This window comes from Suillus subalutaceus (assembly GCF_016647625.1).
Source record: "Suillus subalutaceus strain FC151 chromosome Unknown DFJ58scaffold_454, whole genome shotgun sequence".
Classification (NCBI taxonomy): domain Eukaryota; kingdom Fungi; phylum Basidiomycota; class Agaricomycetes; order Boletales; family Suillaceae; genus Suillus; species Suillus subalutaceus.
In genome coordinates this window covers 207-21,773 of record NW_024540703.1, presented here as the reverse complement: position 1 = coordinate 21,773, position 21,567 = coordinate 207, and the positions used below count along the sequence as shown (strand labels likewise).

The window sequence follows — 21,567 nt, the reverse complement described above, 5'->3', positions numbered from 1 at the left end:
CTGAGCGCCACGTCTATTGCAACCACAAAGGATTTCTCTCCCAGAATTGCCTTTTTGCATGCGACTTTGACCTTATGTTCACGTATGCATTGACTGGGTGGGAAGGCTCTGCAACCAATGCGCGGCTTTGGGATCAAGCGCTTGAAGGTGGCTTGAAAATCCCCCCCCCCCCCGGTAAATACCTTCTTGCGGATGCAGGATTTCCGTCCTGTGAAGAGCTTTTGATTCCTTATCGTGGTGTTCGATACCACCTCGCTGAATAGGGGTCGCGTCAGTGTGAGGTAGTTGTTTCACTCGTGTTTTTTTTATTTCAATCAAACCAATATTATATTTTCAGACCTGTCAATAAAGAAGAACTCTTCAATCTTCGTCACAGCCTCAGCACGAAATGTCATTGAACGAATCTTCGGTGTCTTAAAACGACGCTTTCGCATTCTCCTCTTATCCCCGGAATACAGGATCAACACTCAAGCTCGGATTCCTGCGGCGCTATGCGCCCTACATAATTTTATACAGGTTCATGACCCATTCGAAGATCCATTACCATCAATGAGTGTTCGTGAACGACAATCCAAGCCATCAAGGAGATCCTCTAGCAGCTGAGAATGGACCGCATGCACAAGCTGCTAATGCACGCCTGTGATCGCATCGCGACACACATGTGGGAGGATTATGAGGCTTACTTACGCGAGCATGACTTAGAGGACGATGAAGATCTAGGTTCTGATCTTGACGAGGAAGATGAAGCCGAAGATGACCTTTATGATGGGCACGAGTTTGATGAGACTGCTGTAGAATAGAATTGTTTTGTAGCTACAATTGAAAGTTTTATGCAAGGATCAAACGAGCACATGAAGCTACTTGTATAACACAAAGAAGGGCTAGGGCTACAACTAGTAAGCCTACAAACAAAAAAGAGCGGGAAAAGTAGGAGCTACATGGTAGGGTTCTCTTGTTTGGCACTGGGCGATCATAGATTCTAAAAATGCTTCGCTGCAGCTCAGGGTCATCAACATCTAAGAACGTATCACATGCTGCTGCGTTCGTCATGAACACATGCATGAGAATCACCTTATCGTCCTTCGAGATCCCTGTAGCCGACTGCATTAACTTCAGTGCAGCGTGACCTATGTTCAGCTACACGAGCCTCATCAGTGCCGAAGTTCGTGTTCAATGAATCTGACAGGCGGTTGATAGTGCCTTGAAGATTCATCAACACAGCTGTGTTGGCAGTGTCTTGAATGTTCTTCTTGCTTGTGCTTGGGCGCGTCTTACCACTGGCTGTTGACAGCCTTGGTTTCTTCTCCGATTCCAGGCTTTGTCACCTGCGACACTGAAGTGTAGGTGGTGGAGGGAGGAGCCGAATGACCTTGGGTCATCTCGGAGTGTGAACGCTTGCCAGTGCTGGAGCCTGATGACATAGGGACGGACGTGGGGGGGGCAACACTGATACTGCCACCCGCAAATATAGGACCAGGGGGGGGAGCACCCCAGCCGAGGTTCGGCTGGGCCATGCTGGGCTTCATGGGAGTGAGATCAGGAATGAAAGGAGGCCGCTGGGCCACGCTGGTGTCGATGGGAAAGAGGTTCGGAATAAAAGGAGGCGGCCCCATGCTTTCAACATCCATCATGCTCATGTCAGCATCATGAGGTGCGCTGCTTGTGCTTGCAACCGGTTGCTCCACGGCCGGTGCAGCTGATTGGGCAGGGTTGTATGCAGCCGTTCCTTGTGCAGCGCTCTTCTCGGGGAGGATTTGGTCCATCTTTGAATAGAAAGGCCAACCATTATTTTTGAATGGTTTCATGGGCGAGTTGGACTGTAAAGCGTCAGTTTCAGTGAAGATCAAGGTGATATTGGCACATACCTTCTTACCAACATATTCCTTCCACACAGCTTCAGCAGCGGGCCCATCGATGTTGGCCCCATGCTCATCATCCCAATGACAGCCTGACTTAGAGCGATACGTCCGGATGGCTTGGAAAGTAGTCTTTAACTACATAGATGTAATCAGTACAATGATGGCGGCAATCAATATGAAATAACATACCGTCCCCCATTTACTCTTGCACTGCTCCCCAGTTTTGGGAGGCCCATGTGTCTGCTTGCTTGCGATCTCTATCGCAGCTTGATTGTATATTGTGTCTTTGAATGTTGCCCCTGCCAGTGATGACTTCTCCGTGATAAGATATGTGAGCATGGCATCAATCTCATCAAAACCCCACTGGGCCTTTGGCTGTTTAGGAGCCTTTCGCGTCATATTAGCTAGTTGTATCTGAGAGCAGATGATTATAGCAGCGACGGCAAGCCAAACGTGCTGGCGTTGGAGATCATCAGGACGAGACTTTGATGAAGTCATGGTCGGAAGCAAAGCAAATTGAATCTCAGCTTGCGGCTGGTATCATGCCGGGACTTTCGAAATTTTGTATTTTGTAAATTTCGTTTATACAACGGTTACCGAACGAGGCCTAAGCCTTCGGATGTGTCCCTTCATTATGTAATCACGTCATCATGGTCGTTCTCCGATTCATTGTTCAAGCAGGACCCAGGAAAATCTACCAATTTTCACCGCTGAGTGCCGTCCTCGGGTGAAGTCAAGGCATCACGATTCATTTGTTATGCGCAAGCCAAGCTGGACATGATATGGATTATAAATAGCTATGGATGATAACACGAAATAAGGATGTAGTCATTACTTATCAATAAATAAGTACTGCTTCCAGTGCACATGACGAGCGACAATAGAACTGAATTCCCCGGACATTCACTAATTCCTCTAGCAGCAGCAACGCGACCAGCCGCCTCCATTTTCTCCGGGGTCTACCTGAACTGCCAGTGGTTGCTGTTGCTGTTGTAAATTAGGGTCCGGAGAAGGAGGTCCATGATAGTCTTCATCACGTATCAAGGAGTGGCTACTCCCAGGAGCACCTGCTGCAGCATTACGCTGTATGTTTACATATCAGACACACAAGACACAATTATAAAAATCAACCGGGCGCACCTGTCGACCTTGCGCAAAAGGAACACCGACAACAGGGGGCGCTGCATGATGGAGCGGCCAGGTGAATAGGTGTCGTAGGTAAGTTTTGAAGGTGGTAGCGGCGACGACTGGCGACGGGGTGGTGGGTGGTACAGGTGGAGGAGCTGAACGAGGGGTTCTCGTCATAGCGAGCATGAGTCTTTTGAGGCGCCCAGGGCGCTGTTGAGGTCGTGACCGGGAAATTTGAGAATGCTGTAATGATCGATTTGAGAGAGAAAAGAAGGGTCCGCTGTTGCACGCACCTGATGCATTCCGTAGAAGAAATTAGGTTCTGTATCATAGCCATCCTGACCTTGCCCGGGGATCTCCACCTGCATACAGGTCAGTAGAGAAAGGAATGAGAAAAGGAGTACATACGCCAAGAATACGGCCATCGTGCGCAGCGAGCGTGTTACATTGTTCCTTGAATTCTGAGTGAAATGCGGGTGAGTACGATAGCCTCGGTGATGTCAACGAAAACTTGCCGTTGGACCAATCGAGGCAGCTTGCCTTTGCAGATTCGTCGATGGCATCCATCATGTATTGGTGTGCTCCAAGAGCTTCATCGGGTTTACCTACTGAGAGCAATGCCTGACACCGTTTCTGGTGTGCATTGAGACACAAGGACTCGAGGTCCCAGCCGAAGAGCTGGACAAAGCACTCAGTTATGAAAGGTATTATGTATACATCATCTTGACACACCACGGTCAAGTCCTCGAATATTTCGTGAATGTTTTTCGATGAGAAAGCGCTGGAGTTGACAGCAGTAGTGAAGTGATCAGCGGCTTCGTCATAACGTGCACCATCCAAGGCTGTGGTTCCGAGCTGAACGCGTAGATATGTCTAATGTGCAGGTTGCAAAGATCAGTTTTGGTGACCGAGCGTGGCCGCATGATACTTCTTACTTCCACGACACAACACCCGAGAGGATCGGCATTCGGACAAGCGGCAGCGAGTTCTTCGACGAGCAGCATTGCTTCCTCGTGTTGATCTGTGTTGAAGAGGGCGATGGCCTGAAATACGCAATGAAGTAGAGAATATGCGAGTCAGTTTGAAGCTACCTTTATCAAGAGAAGAAAATGGTTGGCTTTTGAATCTTGGTTCGTGAACATGGATGCAACGTCGAATGCTATCCTTGCCTCCCGGACGCGGCCTTTTCCACAGAGGGCGATGCCTTTAGAGATGCAGCCTGTCAATGAGGGCTGAATTTTAATGGACTGTATCACGGATGAAAGTTTTCCTTTTGTAAGAGGACCATGATGGATCAGTATAACTCACCTCGATTGCATCATCAAGGGCGTGGTCCCAGTCATGTTTTCGGGCCATAACAAATGAGCGATTGGCATAGGAAGTATAAGGGTTGGCATCGGTATCGATCTCTTGGGTGAGTAACTCTTCAGCGGTGTCCAGGTCCCCAGCTATACATGCATTGCGGGCTGTCGTGATAGCCAAGATCTGCACGAAGGATGCTCGAATTGCGTTATGAGAGTCAAGGATGGAAACTCGCCTTCGAATTAATGTCACTGGGTACTTGATGCTCCAAGATCTTTTTATCTAGGCCTCCGCTGAGGATGTGCTTGCCGTCCACAGAGAACGTGACGCATGCCATCAGGCTGGATGAGTGCCGGAAGATGGCGATGGTCCGTCGATCTGAGAGTCGCCAGAGACGGACATTTTTGTCTTCAGATGCGGAAGCGGCGAGGGTGCCAGCAGGATGAATGGCAATGGCGTAGATACTGCCAGTATGGCCTTCCCAGGGATAACCAACCTCCTCCCAGGTCAATGGATCCCACTCCCGTATGGTAGGATCATCTTTATTGCCTGCTGAAAGAAGACGTGTACCATCGGGCGTCCACGCGAGTGACGAGTTGTATTTTATATGAGCCTTGAAATATGCGACGCGTTCCCTTGTGCCCGGATTATAAATTTCGATATTATTGTCCGTCGCAATGGCAAGAAGTTCACCAGACGGCGAATACCGAACGCAGTTGATCTTAGTATTATTACCACAGTCGATTGGTTTTCCTTGCATCTGCCACGTTTTGGTACACCAAAACTTAGTGGTATAGTCCCATGATCCAGTGGCCAGCACCGTACCATCCGGAGAAAAATCCAGTGAGGTAATTTGAGAGGTGTGGGCTTTGATGGGTTGGGTGAAAGATTCGCCAGTTTGACCGTGCCAGGCGATGACCTCTCCGCCGCTATCACCGCTTGCTATTATTTGACCATCTCGTGATACCGCCAATGCCCACACCTGATTGCTATGCCCCTCCATCTTCTTCAACACAACACCTGTCTTCAAGTCCCAAAGACGAAGTGTCTTGTCGTTCGAGGCTGTAACTATTCGTCGCTTATTGGGGATTACTGCGACTGCCTTTACGATCCCCTCATGATCATCAAAAGTTCGAATGGGTATGGTGCTTGGAATGAGCTGTGACATTATACTGGAGGTTGATGATGTTGAGCACGGTAGAGGGATTGTGGGTGTCTTTATATAAGCTGCAGAGGTGCGTGTATTGTGCGTTTTCAAGCCGCTTCACCACGCTAACCTACCTCGTTTCCATAGATGCCCAAGACACGAGGTAATTTACCATCACCGTTCTAGCAGGAATACTTCTTACGAGTCATAACCGCCTTGCTCGACTGCACTATGTACATGCGTCCGATCCCATCTCCACAGCTTCCAGAACATTTCCCCTCCTGTCCAATGGCGGTAGTGCAGTTGCTACTTCCCGGTCCTGGAATTTGGCTGATAGCTCTATCCATCCTAGATTGCCGCATGAATATCATCGTTTCTCGTGTCGAGCAGTTTCTCAACACTTCATGTAACTTATCCGTGTGCATATAGCTTACTGCAATATCATCTCCCCATCTCGTCGATTCCCAAGATCTGCCTCTGCATCAGAAGATGTGACCAAATTTCTCTATCGCGTCTCAAATCCGTTCCTAATGAAAAAATTTCCCTCTTTCAATACGCATTTTATCCAAACCATAATTTCAAAGGTGTCAGCCTTCCAGCGCTTTGCTCCTCGCTCATCTCAATTCCTCAGGCAACTCCTGGCCCATTTGGTTTCAGTTTGTCCCGTTCGTCAATTACCTTCCTATGTCCATTCTTGTTGCAATCCTGCACCTGCAACATGGTCATGACACTCTACTAACATCAGTGAGCTCTCAAGCTGTGCGAATCTGCATCCCCGACTCCACGAAGTGGGGAAGGTTCTGTAACCTCTAAACGTCCAGGTACCTGTATTTTCATGTGCGCGTGAATTGTTTAAAGTTCAGGCCTAGACTACCCAAGGTTCAAGCGAGGCCGCATCTGCTACCTCATTGTAAGTTTTTCCTCTCCCCACATTGCGCTTTGCGTTGGTATGTCCCTTTGCCATTTTGCCAGTCTTGCTACAATGCATGGCTTTTGCTGCGCTGAACATCTACTTCGGGCGCTCTTTTGCGGTCCACAAGGTCCCGCACGCTGTCTTGATTTCATGTTGGTCCAATTCCATCGTTCGAAACTTCTGCCAAGGGTCTCATTCCAATCTAAACGTTAGGTGTTTCACCGATTCGCATTCCTTGCACGTGTCTGGCTGTTTCAGCACCCGGCGTTGTACGTCTTCACTTTCTGTGCATGGTTACAGCGCACCCTTGCATTTCACGGCTTGAGCTGCCAAGGGTGCCTCCCTCCTGCCGATGCTATCTCTGTCGAGGGTGCTGCATCTGATGTTCTGGTATGCCTGGACAGGATAACATTTTATTTTCATGCGCTCAGATGGCGCCACATGTACACGCGTACGCATAGTTGTGGCCTGTCACATCGGCTAGTCCGATATAATGTATCCTGGTCTCAGACTTCAATGCGTTGCATCAATCTGTGATAGGCGCTGTGAAGCCCTTTGTCAAGGAATTCAAGATGTCGGCATGAACAACGGAAATCACCTTGCGCCACATTAAGTCGTGTAGTGCTGCCTGCTGTCGACAAGCATCCCAAGCTTCGTAATGAAGGTTTGATAACTCGGTCTTGATCATTCGAAAGAAACACCTGCGCTCACCTCGCTTGAGAGTCCAAAGTTGGATAACAGAAGAAGAAACCCCTATACAGTAAAAGATGGCATCTGAACAATGCCACTGAGTCTGGACAACTGCGGGCACCAACTTCTGATAATATACATGTATCATTTCTGGGTGTATGTAACTTAGCTAAGACTGTCGTCCCTTAACTGTTACGCCAAAAGGCAGTGATACTGAACGCTCGTGTACAGTGTAATCCAAAGACAATCGGTACATTCAATGGCCGTACACGTGCTCAAACACAACCTGATTGAGTAGCAAGTTACACCATTCATCATAGTTCCTTGAAGGCACATATACATACCTCGGGAGGGCAGCCTGGTCCCAGTCTGCCGTCTGGGTGTCCGCAAGTGTTTTGGAAGAGTCTCTTTGAGTGCACACCAAGTGAAGAGAGGGGGCAGCCACGCCCAGGACAATATCTCTATTGTTGTCAAGAATTGAAGCCACCACACTCCAGAAGCGTAACACGCGATCATAAGAGCTATGGGATGCTATTAGATCGATCTCGGCATCAATATAGAACCACTCACATGACATCAAAAAGAAGATAGAAATTGTGAGGGATATAGTCGGCCAGCTGATGAACAGAAGTGTACAGCACAGTCGAAAGCGTGTGGCCGTCAGGACCTGCAATTTTGTGAATACGTATAAGTGCAGTCAGGTCTGCTACAAACATCTTTAGCCCAGATTCGATCACTGGTTTGGCATATGTTGACCACAGCTAAACCAGAAAGCAAGCCTCCGAGGGCATGTGCGAAAGATCCTAGGGCTAAGATATAGCAACCGCGCATAGTGTATGGAAGAAATGATGTCAGGGGCGGTTGTGTTGAAAGAAAGACTGCCGAAGTAGTGAGCACCTGCAATCCAGTGTTAGATTTTTTCTTTGGCCCAAGAAGTGCTGCATACCAAGCCCGCCTGGAATGTCATGGATCAGTACATGGTTAGGTCATACCGATATTTCCTACCGCTATGTTAGTATTACTCAGTCTTTTAACAAAAGTCTCCCTATATTTCTCGTATTCATCATCGTCGATGTGAGTCTTCCAGTAATGTTCGATAGACAATCTTCCCATTGAGATTAGACAGAGTGAACGGAATAATGTGGACATTATAGGATGTTCATTGAAGTCTGGAACCTTCCAATGGACTGGTACCGACTCAGGTGGCCTACAAAACTTGATCAATCAATGGTCCGGGAGCAGTCGGGTTACTTGCTGATAGGTTAAGTTGTACTCCATCGACTCAATGGGTAAGAGCAGTCCTGAAGTTGAGGTTTCGTCCTCTTCCGCGAAACTTGGCGGTCTTATATAGTTCGCTGTAAATGATGTAAGTAAGCACGCCGTGCTGGTGCTAGCCAAGCTGGGATGGATGGTAGCATACACGACCATTGCCAGGTGAGGGTGGCGATCTGCATGGACCTCATCCTAGCACGCTATCAATTCGCTTGAGAAACATGCGTATCCGAGTCATTCACGAACTTCGTAAACCATAAATTCTTGATAACCCTGAGATATTCATAGACGAGCGTTAGAAAGTCCTCAGGAGAACATCCAACTTGCATAATCTTGACGTTATGTTAGTGGAACGTTGAATCCGCATGACGTGCTTTGGCAGGAGAGTGCCAGAGTCAGGGAAATGACAATTGAATTGGAAAACAAGCGCCTCTGGACGACATGAGAATACACGGATTATATGTTACTGCTTGCACGTGATGGCTGAAGCGAACATGTTGAAGTAGGGTCTGGGTCTTTTCAATGTTATGAATGCCGCGTGATGTCTGGACTTTGAACCGGTTGAGGTCTTCGCCACTGATGCAATTGATGTGTTCAGGGACTTGTGTTTCCCACCCTATTGGGAGCCGATCTACTTCGGAATGACATTGACTACCAACTCTTCAAACCTTGAGCACACAAAGTCCGGATACCCTCACGTCATTCACAATGAAAAGACCCCAGACTCTGCCCAACATCTTCGCTTCAAGTTAATGTTGCAGCCGTATCAGTCGCATCACCGAGCAGTATAATCCTAGGCCTCAGCGTCAACTTTGTATCCCCCTGCCCGCACGCCGACTCCCGCCCACCACCGCCCCCCACCACCATCTGTTCTTCGTTAACATATCTCCTTCGTTACTTGACGCGGTGCTTCCTATTGCTGACCTGGCAGTTAAACTTCGTTAGTATATTGTGTTATCTGTATCTTAGCATATCATAGTACATCAATGAATACAATTGTATGATGGATAATCTTATACAAGGGCGCATGTCCAACTACCGTAGCATAAAGTGCGCCTTGAGTCCAATGGGAGAATTTTACTTGCGAATTAGCAGAAGGGGAGGGGTACTCGAGACAAGCAAAAAGATGGGTAATGAAGAGCACACAGCCGCGTCGCAAGGCCGTAAAATGTATCAGTGTCTTGCCGTAGGTGTAGACTGAGTACTGAGGTTTGGGTGGCGCCTAGGCTATCATCATCCACACAGTGCAGCATCGAGAGTGTTGAACCGTGAGATGGGAACATCGGCGAGGTGGAGTGGAACGAATGAGTCATCAAACTCGCTAGTCACGAGTGCAGTGATATGATTGTGTATAGTATGCCGCGGCCATAAACACGGCTCCGGTACTTCTCTAATATCTGGTTGAAGGGCATTAACAAGTGTGCAGGATGGCACTGGTGTGAATGGTACAGTTATTCAGGGCGCTGGTTGCTGCAGTGCATCACGATGTGTGGTGTAATGTTGGGAATTGCGGTGCTGGTGTTAGTTTTGTGCCGCTGAATTTTGCACGACATGGCGGCGCTGCGATAAGGCTAAATCACCGTTAAAATCTGAATGGCGTGAGTGAAGATGCATACCTTGACGAGTGATACTTCTCGATGCACAGTAAGTATGAGTGGAATCACGATCACAAGTCCCAACGCCCAGTGACGCGCGAATATCCTATTCGTCGTCGTCGAGTCACAGGTAATAGTATTCCCTGTCAGTATTTGAAATCTGTTAACACAAATGCTACCATAGCTGCGCATGTGTGTCAACAACTCCGCCGCGCATCTGACTGGCAAGTTTGTCTAGGACAGAGCAGGAGATGCTGCACTCACTCGCAGAAGGCAGAGGTATCACCCAGTATGATGGTATTGGGTTGCTGGAGTCATAGAGTCTGGGGTCTTTTCATTGTGAATGACGTGAGGGTGTCCAGACTTTTTTCGCTCAGGGTTTGAAGCTGTTTGAAGCTGTTCGAAGGAACCGAGAAAGGTCCGAATGATAACAACGCAACTTGATTAGAGCGTATTTGCAGCGCCCAAAATCAAAATGTCTTAGCCCAACGGACTTTGCCGGAGCTATCTCGGCATGTTGCAATAAGTACGTGCTGTTACATGTTCTGTGAAATACATAGTGAGAATCCAATCGTACTGTCGACGAAATTCAATGGACAAGCTTCTCCCTTTACTACTTGAACCTCCTCGACCACCCCTAGTCCTACAGCCTGTAACGCTAGCAGCAGCATCCAGTGCTGTTGTTGATGCTGATAGAGTCTATGCTTAACAGTTTACCTTGTGTCAAACGTACGTCAACATACGGCATATGCAAGTACTAGTAGATTCCGACGCCAAGTTACAGGCTCCACACTTGCATGTAAACTTGCCGTCGCAAATACGCTCTATTGTATATAATATATATTTGTGCCCGCTCTTGAATATTAATGTGTTTGCTGCGTGACCTGTCACACTCTATTGTGTCTCACGGAACAGTAGTACAGGGATCGTTTTCAGTAGCAGAAGACAGCTCGACTTGCTGGGTGCGGTCAGCGAAATGTCTATTATAACTCCACCGAGATTTCGGACAGACAAGAAATCCATTTACTTGCTGTCGTGGCAGGCTTCGTATTCTCAACTAGTAACAGGACCTCTCATTTATCACATCCATTCTTGATGCCAACTCATCCCTGTTCCTCGATGAAATTCAAGAGCAGTTACTTTAGCATGGAATGTTGAAGTTTCGACTGTCGCATAGTCTTCGATCGGTTCATCGACATTTTCTGGCCTCCCGAAGCCAGCCCAAGGCTCACCCAACTTCTCCCTATCATTCATAGCTAGAATGCACCCAATAGAACATCCTGGCCGCTATATGTACTACTGGCAATGCATCAGAGAAAGTGCATACTAGTCACTATAATACTTGGTACCTCATTTACAAGCAGAGAGACCTGGTTCACCTCAGCCTCAGCCAGCAAGCAACAACCTTACATTGACAATCATAAGTCTATTGGTATTTTCACTCTTTCTGTAACTGAGCTAATGGTCGTACCTTGCTGCAGGAGCCAGTGTGACGACAGGTCACACACCATCACCAGAAAGTTGTCCTTTTCGTGGCCAAGAGGTTTTCGTCACCGGTGTTCCTGCTACTCGGGTAAGTTGGGCAATTTTGCGAGGTTTTCGAGGTCTTGTGAGTTGTCGTTACGTTCTTAATTAGGGGGCACTCATTGTTCAGTGTGAAATTGTTCGAAGGAACCGAGTAAGTTCCGACTGATAATAGGGCAGCATGAACTCGCATCCTGTACCGCCGTTTATATATCCAGCAAACTTGAACCAGCTTGCACAAGCTTGTACCCGCAATACGCCATGGGCCTCCTGTACCTCGGAACACCCTTAACATGGGATGAAGCAATGCAGTATGCAGACCATGTTCGAGAACATGGTATCACGCAGTTCCTCCATACTTGGGATCGAGTTAAGGACAGATGGGGCGATCAGTTACTGTGGGGAGACGAGGTAAGTATTGCCAGTCCCAGTTTTGCCTGCTTACATATATAATGAAAGGTGGAATACATGGTCGTTACCTTTGACGATGAGGAGAAGAATGCAAAACTTTCTCTCCGCCAGACCGAGATCCTCGTAAAGCTTAATCAAGTCGTAGGCGACCTCACCGACGACGATACACCTGCGCAGTGAGTATTTGGATCCTCAGGGCAAGCGCCGTAATAGATTTGTCCCTCAGCGTGACGGTTCCGGCTTTCCACCCAGAGTATGGAAAATACATGCTGGAGTCGACTCCTGGCTCTCCATACACGAGCTCTATATCGAGCTTGTTATCCGTCGAGACAAATATGCATTATAGGTAATATCGTGTCTCAATGTCTGCGGGTCTTCTGCCTGGTATTGAACCTTGGCTTTAACAAGACGTACGCTCACAAGAAAGCACCTGAAGGCAAATGAAATCCCGTTTACCTTCACATCTTTCCCTCGCCTTGGAACGCGCGGCGTCTTCACTGAACCTCATCATTCGTCAGATGATGCCAAGTCTAGTTACAGCCTCTTTTTAGCTGAGGAGATTACGAGCCCTCACCCACGTTTTCCGTCAGTACCTGAACCCTTTTGGCTGTATATGGGCGCAGAACTTATCCAATTTGTTCAGTATCGTAGTAGCTAATACCCGCAGTAGACGGGGCTCCAAGATCGCAATCAACCTTCCCATATTCATTGACAAAAGAACACCTCGACCATTTGTCGACCCCACTATACCATTGCAATGTTACCCAGAAGATCCAGGTAGGTACCAGTGCAATCCTATCCCATTTACTAAAACGTATTTAATCTGTCGGCGAATAGAGGCGAAGAACGGTGTGGCATTGATCGATCATATTTACATGGACGCATCGGGCTTCGGGTTTGGATGTTGCTGTTTGCAGCTCACTTTCCAGAGTTGCAATGTAGGTGATGCAAGGCGCATGTATGACGCTCTTGTCCCCGTTGGGCCAATTATGGTGCGTAGGTGCTCTTCCGAGGCAACCATTTGGTGTACTAAGATGTTTTGCAGCTTGCCTTGACAGCAGCTAGTCCTGCATGGAGAGGTTACCTCGCTGATGTAGATTGCCGTTGGAATGTCATCGCCGGCAGCGCCGATGATCGCACACCAGAAGAACGCGGTTTGAATGTAAGTATCATTTCAGTTCCTTATCAGGGCTTCTGAAATGAGTATCCTAGCCCTCAAAAGACGACTACATAATTCCCAAGTCCCGCTATGACAGCGTTGACCTCTATATCTCGAATGATTGGATCAACAAACCCGAATACAACGATGTTCCTGCACCTTATGATAAAGGTATCTTTCAACGTCTTTGCAATCACGGTGAGTATGAGGCCTTTGTGACTTTGTAACGACTGACTCCCTTGGACTTAGGCATAGATGAGATGCTTGCCAAGCATATAGCACATTTATTCATTCGAGATCCTCTCGTTATTTTATCTGAAGCCATTAATCAAGATGACACTACTAGCAATCACCACTTCGAGGTGATATCACTCTTCGCCCTATTGTTTTTTTTGTTCTGAACGTCCTGGCAGAGTATTCAATCCACAAACTGGCAGACTGTTAGATTCAAACCGCCCCCACCAAATTCTCCCATCGGCTGGCGTGTAGAGTTTCGTCCTATGGAAGTGCAAATGACCGACTTTGAGAACGCTGCATTTGCTGTCTTCATTGTCCTCCTTTCCCGCGCCATCCTGGCATTCAACCTTAATTTCTATATTCCTATTTCCAAGGTTCAAACGGATATTTCTCGTCAATGTCATTTGACTGATATTGTAGTAGGTTGACCAGAACATGGCCCGTGCGCAGAGGAGAGATGCAGCTCGTTCCGGCAAGTTTTATTTTCGAAAGGACGTTCTTCCCCCAGGTCATATTACTCCTACCATTAGTTCATCTTCGTGCTGTGGATCATGTTCGCCTGCGAAAGTTGCTCCAGCGAAGGAGAAACTACTTCGCAATTGTTTTTTCCACTGTTCCTCGACCGTTGTATGTGAAAGATGGACCGATTGAAGATGAGTATGAGGAGATGACTATGGAAGAGATTTTCGTTGGAAAGGTGGTTATATATTCTTTTCCTACCCTCTTCAAATGTTGACAGTTGTCTCAGGGATCCAAGTTCCCTGGTCTGCTTGGCGTTGTCAAGGCTTACCTCGACATCTTAGACGTTGATGAAGAAGACAGGCTGCAAATAAGCAAATACCTCGACCTTGTCCGCAGACGCGCAATAGGCAGATTTCTTTTATTTTTATTTTAAGATGTGCGCTTAAATCGCTTTTAGGCTCTTTACAGACACCCGCGACTTGGATTCGTAATTTCGTGCGCTCTCACCCAAGCTACAATCACGACTCTGTTGTGAGCCAGGAAATAAATTACGACCTCATGGTCGCTGTGGACGAGATGTAAGTGATTTACATTATAGTATACATTGTAAGATTCTCAAATCTTTTATGATAGTGAACGTGGCGTGCGACGCGTCCCAGAGCTATTACCAGAGGATTACACGCCTACCAAGGGCTACCATTCCAAGCCCAACGGTCCTTGACATATGGCGATCTGCACTCTTTCTCTTGATATGTTGCTGAGAATTGTAGATCTAGAAATCGTGACTTGTGCACAAATCATATTACTGTCATTCCTGTACCTTAGAATGTTAGCTACTCTGTTACTACTCTTGCGCTATCTGTTATCTTGTCACTTGAACCACCTTTGACACCATACGATGGCCGCCCACTGGTAGACGCTTCTCGACTTCTCCACATGACGTCGATCCAGTCCTGCCTTACCTAATCGTTATGAGATACTTTTATGTAACGCATCAAATTCTCTTCGGAGTAAGGCTCGCCGTCGATGATCAGATTTTCATCCAACGAGTGAGAGACGAGAATTACAAGCCCCGCTAGAGAATACTAGCCGAGGAGAGAGCTGGGAGCCGATGTATTTCGGAGCAGTAATTAAGGGCAAGGTCCTACATCTGCAAAACCACTGAAATGAATGCTTAACTTATGTGCGTTATGGACACTTACGAATGCTTATGACTTCACTAGTGAACTCATGCGATTGGTGGAGATCTTGACGGGCTCATTGACTCACTTGGCTATAGCAAAATCATGAAATCAAGTCTTAGATTTAGTCTTAGATTATGTACCGCATCTTATCTTTGCAAGATAGTGAAATCAACACCTATTACTCCCACCTTTCTAATATAGTAAAGCGGTACCTACAGTGACTCAAAAAGGAAATGCACAGCATGACTAATTTGATGAATTGTTGTCTCCCTCCTCCTCCTGCACAGTTCACGTCATGATAGTAGGCTCTCGAGAAAGCTAGAAGTCTGTATGTACTAGTGTAGTAAAGGAAGTGTAGTGTAATGTATCATCTGAAATGTAGTAAAGCAATTGATGTGAAAACCTCTGTGCAATTCATTTTTGACAGTTGCAGCACTGCGAAAACATTGAGCATACAGAGATCAAATCAAAAGATAATGCAACAAACCTTTCTAATATTTGGTATGACCCCCTTTAGCATTGAGAAGAGCCTCAACACGACGTGGCATGCTTTCATACAAGTTCTTGATGTAGTCCGTCTCGATGTTACCCCATTCCTCCACTAAAGTGGCCCATAGCTCCGTGAGATTGCGTGGTAAAGGGGTCCGAGTGCGCACTTGACTGATCCAAATAGTCCCAAATGTTCTCGATGATGCTCATATCTGGGCTCTGTGCAGGCCAATCCAGCTTATCAATCTTCTTCTTCCAGAACCATTCTCCCGCCAATTTCGAAGTATGCTTCGGATCGTTGTCTTGCTGAAAATAGACGTTCTTTTTGTTGATGTCCAGGTCGCGGAAGGTCCCCAGCAAGTCATCATTGAGGATCTCGACATATAACTTGGCGTCCATGTTGCCCTCGATGCGGGTATGGCAATCTGCAGTTAGACACCCCCAAACCATGACATTTCCACCACCATGCTTCACAACCTTCTTTGTGTAGCGCTCATCAAACTCTTCCCCAGGCTTCCTCCAACACCATGAACGGCTGTCAGAGCCAAATAAATTGAATTTAGACTCATCTGAGAAGACAACTGACATCCAGTCTTCTGCTGACCAATCAGCATGAGCTTTCGCCCATGCTAACCACTTCTGTTTGTGAGCTTCTGTCAAAAAAGGCTTTGTACAGCGTACGTAGGCATTGAGGCCACATGCCCGAAGTCTCGTTCGGATGGTTTGAGCATTGATATCGGGGAAATACTTCTTTTGCAGGTCAGCAACATCATGTGCATGAGTGTGTGCCAGTGCCCGGACTGCGAAAGCGAGCATCGTTGGTCGTGAATTTGCGACGACGACCTGATTTAGGCTTGATATCATAGTAAGCTTCACTTTTAGCAAAGCGTTTCACGATGCAGGTAATTGTAGTGCAGTGGAGTTGAAACTTTTCAGCGAGGTCTCCATCAGACATGCCAGCAGCTTTGTCTCGGCAGATTTGAGCTTTCTTTGTAGGAGTTGTGTATTTTGTCATGGATGACTAGTGACAGCAAGGGTGTAGAATGAGTCCGCAAGTGGTGCAAGTGTGACGTTGTGCGGCAACGAGCCGACAAACACATTTTCTGTAAAGTCACACTAAACCTAAAAATGAAATGCACAGCATTCTCTTCACAAATATCTGGACAGCTCTCTCAGAAAGCCAAGTATCACAATAAAAGCATATGGTATTGAAAATATAGACCTAGTACACTACACTGCAACAAGTGAAATGACACAAAATGGTCTATTGCTCGAGTGCGAGGAGGAATAGGAGAAATGTTGATGCTGTGCATTTCCTTTTTGAGTCACTGTAAGACGTCTACTCACCCTCATATTAACCTAAAAACCGTTATTTGTGAGGACCAGCGGTCCAGACCAGCAAATCAAGGTGACTTAGAACATTTAGTATTGTTACCCTTGGGTAGCACGCGGGAAAGCTGACATAAGCATCGTATTCGGTAATAGCGCGTTGCCGCTGTTGCCTTCAACCTTGCGCTCATCGTCACACACGACGAGCTCAACAATTCCCTTAATTCTGCTCAATTTAGGGTGCATTTTTTATATAACCATTCTACTCTTCAATATGATACATTCTAACACTGTATAGGTATACTAGTGTGTGCTGGCGTCATCAATATCCTCCCACCCATTCTCCTCATCCGAGTCTACCACAGAAGAACTATTTGCACCTCTCTTCAACTTCCTCGACTTCCTCAATGCTACATAGAGCGCCGCCTTTTCTGTTAGTTTCCTCTTCCGCTTTGATGGCACTCTATCGGCAATCTGTGGGGCACCTCGCTTGTGGTTTGTCAATCCTGGAAGGACTTCAGCGGGTGAAGATGTCATGTTTGATGCTGAGGGAGTTGGTAAGAATGGATTGCCGGTTGGTAGCTGAGTATTGGGTAGACGAGGCTCTGTGTTTGTCAATCCTGCAAGGACTTCAGCAGGTGAAGATGTCGTGTTTGATGCTGAGGGAGTTGGTAAGAATGGATTGTTGGTTGGTAGCTGAGTATTGGGTAGACTAAGGCTCTGTGTGTGTCCTGCTAGGTGTTGAATTCTCCGTAGTGAGTGGAGGAGAGGGTGCGGAGACATTTGGGATAGAAGGGGGGGCTGAAAAATAGCAGAAAATCAGTAGTAATAATGTACACCAATGGAATGTCTACCTCAAAGGGCAGGATCAATGAGATCATCAATGATCTCACTAACACAAGGGGCTGGACCTGAGACGTTGTCATGAATGGGTGTTGTAGGGTCTCTAGATGGCATGATGCATTGTGCTGATGTAGGAGACGATGATGCGGTGATTAGGCATTAGCACAGGTACGGGTAACCCGCGGCGGGCCACGGGTACGGGTACTGGCGGGTACGGGTGCAGGTTGGGATTTTGAGACCCGTGACCCATGTACCCGTCACTTCCATATATGGTCGTCTGCTGTGGCCTGCAGTTCAGTCCTCGTCATTAAATAACCTTGCAGCTCAACTCTCCACCTGCTTTCACCATTGAGGCAACAATGAAGAGGAGCAGCGACATTCTGATGAAAATGATGCCGCAGTTCTTTGCCCCGTGACTACTGTGAGTGATCAATGCAATCTAGCATTCTGATCCTGAGAGCTTGTAACATGTAGCTTACATCACGCGATATGGATGCGTTAGTACTAAAGACAGATGCCGGACATCGTCTTCTTGTGTGATACCGCAGGACGCGGAACAGTAAGGATATTGACCAATCCATAAACCACTTTGAACGCACCTTGGATCTCTGCCCCATGGACCATCCCTACCGCCCTGCAGCACTGCTCAATCTAGCTACCGCAAAGTTTTTCAGTTGCCAAGCTGGTGGAAGACACCTCGACCTCGACATCCCTATCCATCTGTTTCAAGATGCCCTTGATTTGCGTCCCACTGATCATCCGGACCAAACCATCACCCAGCTCCATCTTGCCATTGCTCTGCAATCTCGCTTCGTGAAACAGGGATTTCAAACGGATGCTGATGCAGCTAGAGAGTTACTGAGTAAAGTCCTTGATGTCTGCCACGCCAACAGTCACATCTACAGAGCAGCTTTGATTGCAATTGAAACAACCGCTCTGTATTCTGCTGAAAGCATTGATACAAATAATCTTGGGCAGGAGCGGCCCACCGCACCCATGTTTCCATTATCGTCGAATCAACTTGCTCATCGAGTAGAGCGGTGTTTGCAGAAAGATGATCCCCGTGCCTTAGATGAAGTGATATCCCTTCATTATGATGCACTGGGATACTACAACACTGGGTATGCTTCACGAGGGCAATTGCTGGGCAATCTGGGTGTAATGCTGCACACTCGCTTCGATCGTCGAGGCAATGAGGAGGGCTTGAACCAGGCTATAGCACTTCAGATGGAATGGCTGGCTTTGCACCCGGTCGGTCACAAAGATCGGTCCAAGTCATTAAATAATCTTGCCACTCTACTCTCCTCCCGCTTTAAGCACCGAGGCAATGACGAAGACTTGGATCAGGCTATTGCACTTCACAGGGAAGCGCTGGCTTTGCACCTGGTCAGTCACACAGATCGGTCCTCGTCATTAAATAACCTTGCTATTCGACTCTCCTCCCGCTTTGAGCATCGAGGCAATGACGAAGACTTGGATCAGGCTATCGCACTTCACAGGGAAGCGCTGGCCTTGCACCCAGTCGGTCACGCAGATCAGTCCATGTCATTAACTAACCTTGCGACTCAACTCTCCGCCCGCTTTCACCACCGAGGCAACAACGAAGAGGCTATTGCACTTCACATGGAAGCGCTGGCTTTGCGCCTGGTCGGTCATACAGATCGGCCGTCGTCACTCACGACTCGACTCTCCACCCGCTTTCACCACCGAGGCAACGACGAAGGCTTAGATATAGATACTATTATTAATATGTAGTTACTACTTGTTATCTAGCATAGTTTGAATTCATACCCGCGGGTTTACTGCCATACCCGCGCAACCCGTCGATACCCATTCGAAGACCTGTACCCGTTGGTACCCTTGGGTACACGGGTACGGGTATATGGCAGGTAGGGCTCTGGACACCTGCGGGTTTACCTGTGCTAATCCCTAGTGGTGATGGGGGCATTTCCCTCATATGCGTCGTCATCATCAACAGGGCTCTCTGGTTTTTGATCTATTTTGTTTGGGGTCAGGATCTCACCCGCCTCAATGCGTTTCATACACTCATCAGCTTGCTGCCTCGTAATTCAAACAAACCTGCACTTCTTATCTGAAACGGTGCATGCAAGAGCCTCTAGTGGTTCAACTCCACCTTTCAGATTACTGGGGTTACCCCATTCGTTGTGGCACCACCCAACCAGCTTGACTAGGTGCTCCTGAACCATGCGTTCATAGCGGACAAACTTTAGTGTTGCATTCGCGTTCTCGGTAACCTCGACTATTTAGATAGATTAGCAGACTATAAATCAAGACTATGAAATCAATACCTAGACTCTCATTTATACCGCTTCGTATCCCTTGCTTTGCAGCCAACTTGCGGTCTGTATAACTCATAGACAGAACTAAAATGAGAGGATCGGCAATAATAACATGCAGCAAACCAAAAAATCTTACTGCTTCGTGGTGCAAGCCCAGCGAGTACAGTGGACTCCATCTTAATACCCAGTTTCATTGGATCCTCCCGCAGAAGTGTACAAACAAAGTGAGGACACCACATCGCTTGTAAGGTGCACTTTTGGTAGCATGTTGAGGTTTGCTGAACTTTGTACAGTGACGAGTAATGTTTCTGTGCCCACACGTTCCTTCATCGCTTCAGCCTGTGCTGAGACAGCTCAGATTTCAAACCACAAACCAAGAACATTTAGGACTGACCTCACTAACCATGGCTGCAAAGCTACTATTTATTTCTGCGAGACAAGTACGAGAGGTTATGTTTACCGGCTTGCTGAGTCCTGACATTTTGATTTTTTCAAATTCCTCCACCATTTCTGCGCGCTGCTCAAGTGTAAGTTGGTGATATTCACCTGTCTCCTTAGCGATGGCACGAAGGTTGGCTTGTTGACCTATATCTTTATCTATTGGTAATGAATCAGTCGAGTCTATTATAGTGTCAGAGAACATACCAGCATTGAATTTTCCGCTTTTGAAATGCAGAAAGGCTGGACCATGCACTTGTCTTGTTGTGCCGCTTTCTCTGTAAGGCCGGGCCAATGTAAAACTTTTCCAGGTAACATCGACAGCTTCTGCCAAAACGACGAGCCAAATCTGTGGCCTGTTCATCAATATATGTAAGTATGTCGTCCACTGCAGCATCCTCATCTGCACGTTTTTTCACGCTGTTGGGCCGTCAAAGTTTGTCTTGCTTCTCGAGACAGCTTTGGACCCTTCCTGCGATGCATGGTTGCGACCTATGATGCGCCGCTTGCTACTCAGGAATACTGCTTGAACCATAGTAGGAGAGGAGGAAATCTCAGAAATGAACATTCATTCATGTTAGCAAGTATTACATTGTAAAAAATGAAGTGAAGTGATACTTCCCGATAGTGCCACCCAACATGGTTCCAGTCCTCCCACATTGCAGCCGATATTTGAAGAGCTTCAGCTCAGAGCTAATATTTCCCCTCTTGGCTAGCTCAGAAGCCCACCTATCAGGAACACATGCATTGAAACCTCACGGCAGGTATTGTGAAGGGTGTCACTGTAACCCAATTCCTCCAGTGTGGCGTGAGTGTTTTGGACCGAATGGCAGAAGAAGTTCCCCTGGAATTGCATACATAGACCCCGACCGATGATGATGAAGAGATAAGTGGCACTGAATGGTTTTGTTGAACAAGTTGGCGAGCTTACTGATGAAACACCTGAAGACATGGCCATAACCGAAGGGTGAAATGCCTGAAGACACATGTGACTGTGGTGACTTCGATGGTGTCCGAGCCACTTGAACTGTCCTGGATATTGAACGAGCTGGAGTAACAGTAGGCGTAGTTAGTAGATGTTGGATGAGCTGGAGTAACAGTAGGCCTAGTAGTGGACATTGAACGAGCTGGAGTAACAGTAGGCATAGTAGGAGGTTTCAAAAGGGGAATCAGGGTCAACCCCTCACACACATAGCCTCATAAGCCAATGGAGGAATCGGATAGCGATGCAAACTGTCCCCAAGCGTGAAGTGTTGGAGCCGGTCCATCCTACAAACCAACATTA

General features: G+C 47.3%; 6 protein-coding genes across 6 annotated transcripts; 3 read left to right on the top strand and 3 right to left on the bottom strand.

Annotated features, from left to right (window-relative positions):
• Positions 1 to 2,630: 2,630 nt before the first annotated feature.
• DFJ58DRAFT_347327 (uncharacterized protein) lies at positions 2,631 to 3,634 on the bottom strand. Its single transcript, XM_041379975.1, has 4 exons — positions 3,503 to 3,634; positions 3,396 to 3,448; positions 3,281 to 3,349; positions 2,631 to 3,230 (listed from the first exon to the last, which is right to left on the bottom strand). Exons 1-4 carry the CDS (start codon positions 3,555 to 3,557, stop codon positions 2,958 to 2,960), a joined length of 450 nt encoding a protein of 149 aa, XP_041234954.1. The 5' UTR covers positions 3,558 to 3,634; the 3' UTR covers positions 2,631 to 2,957.
• Positions 3,635 to 3,719: 85 nt separating this feature from the next.
• Positions 3,720 to 8,450, bottom strand: DFJ58DRAFT_751025 (WD40-repeat-containing domain protein; the record flags this gene model as incomplete). The annotated part of the gene is made up of 11 exons (XM_041387768.1): positions 8,295 to 8,450; positions 8,045 to 8,246; positions 7,986 to 7,994; positions 7,777 to 7,936; positions 7,610 to 7,706; positions 7,384 to 7,560; positions 4,549 to 5,461; positions 4,296 to 4,472; positions 4,079 to 4,234; positions 3,923 to 4,030; positions 3,720 to 3,860 (listed from the first exon to the last, which is right to left on the bottom strand). Coding segments are annotated over exons 1-11 (2,163 nt in total), but the record flags the coding sequence as incomplete, so codon positions are not given.
• Positions 8,451 to 11,107: 2,657 nt separating this feature from the next.
• Positions 11,108 to 11,799, top strand: DFJ58DRAFT_347283 (uncharacterized protein). Its single transcript, XM_041379974.1, has 2 exons — positions 11,108 to 11,479; positions 11,590 to 11,799. The coding sequence occupies exons 1-2, from the start codon at positions 11,212 to 11,214 to the stop codon at positions 11,613 to 11,615; spliced, it is 294 nt and encodes a 97-aa protein (XP_041234952.1). The 5' UTR covers positions 11,108 to 11,211; the 3' UTR covers positions 11,616 to 11,799.
• Positions 11,294 to 14,570, top strand: DFJ58DRAFT_347245 (glutamate-cysteine ligase catalytic subunit). The gene is made up of 16 exons (XM_041379972.1): positions 11,294 to 11,515; positions 11,561 to 11,841; positions 11,890 to 12,017; positions 12,068 to 12,187; positions 12,250 to 12,426; positions 12,485 to 12,618; positions 12,679 to 12,833; positions 12,887 to 13,003; positions 13,054 to 13,198; positions 13,250 to 13,362; positions 13,414 to 13,611; positions 13,661 to 13,709; positions 13,768 to 13,934; positions 13,986 to 14,106; positions 14,157 to 14,277; positions 14,333 to 14,570. The coding sequence occupies exons 2-16, from the start codon at positions 11,692 to 11,694 to the stop codon at positions 14,418 to 14,420; spliced, it is 1,983 nt and encodes a 660-aa protein (XP_041234951.1). The 5' UTR covers positions 11,294 to 11,515; positions 11,561 to 11,691; the 3' UTR covers positions 14,421 to 14,570.
• Positions 14,571 to 18,084: 3,514 nt separating this feature from the next.
• Positions 18,085 to 19,299, top strand: DFJ58DRAFT_672507 (uncharacterized protein; the record flags this gene model as incomplete). Its single annotated transcript, XM_041383030.1, has 2 exons — positions 18,085 to 18,420; positions 18,523 to 19,299. Coding segments are annotated over 2 exons (1,113 nt in total), but the record flags the coding sequence as incomplete, so codon positions are not given.
• Positions 19,300 to 19,613: 314 nt separating this feature from the next.
• DFJ58DRAFT_738162 (uncharacterized protein) lies at positions 19,614 to 20,817 on the bottom strand (the record flags this gene model as incomplete). Its single annotated transcript, XM_041386971.1, has 7 exons — positions 19,614 to 19,804; positions 19,854 to 19,928; positions 19,981 to 20,044; positions 20,100 to 20,183; positions 20,239 to 20,441; positions 20,490 to 20,638; positions 20,702 to 20,817. The coding sequence occupies 7 exons, from the start codon at positions 20,815 to 20,817 to the stop codon at positions 19,614 to 19,616; spliced, it is 882 nt and encodes a 293-aa protein (XP_041234949.1).
• Positions 20,818 to 21,567: the final 750 nt, after the last annotated feature.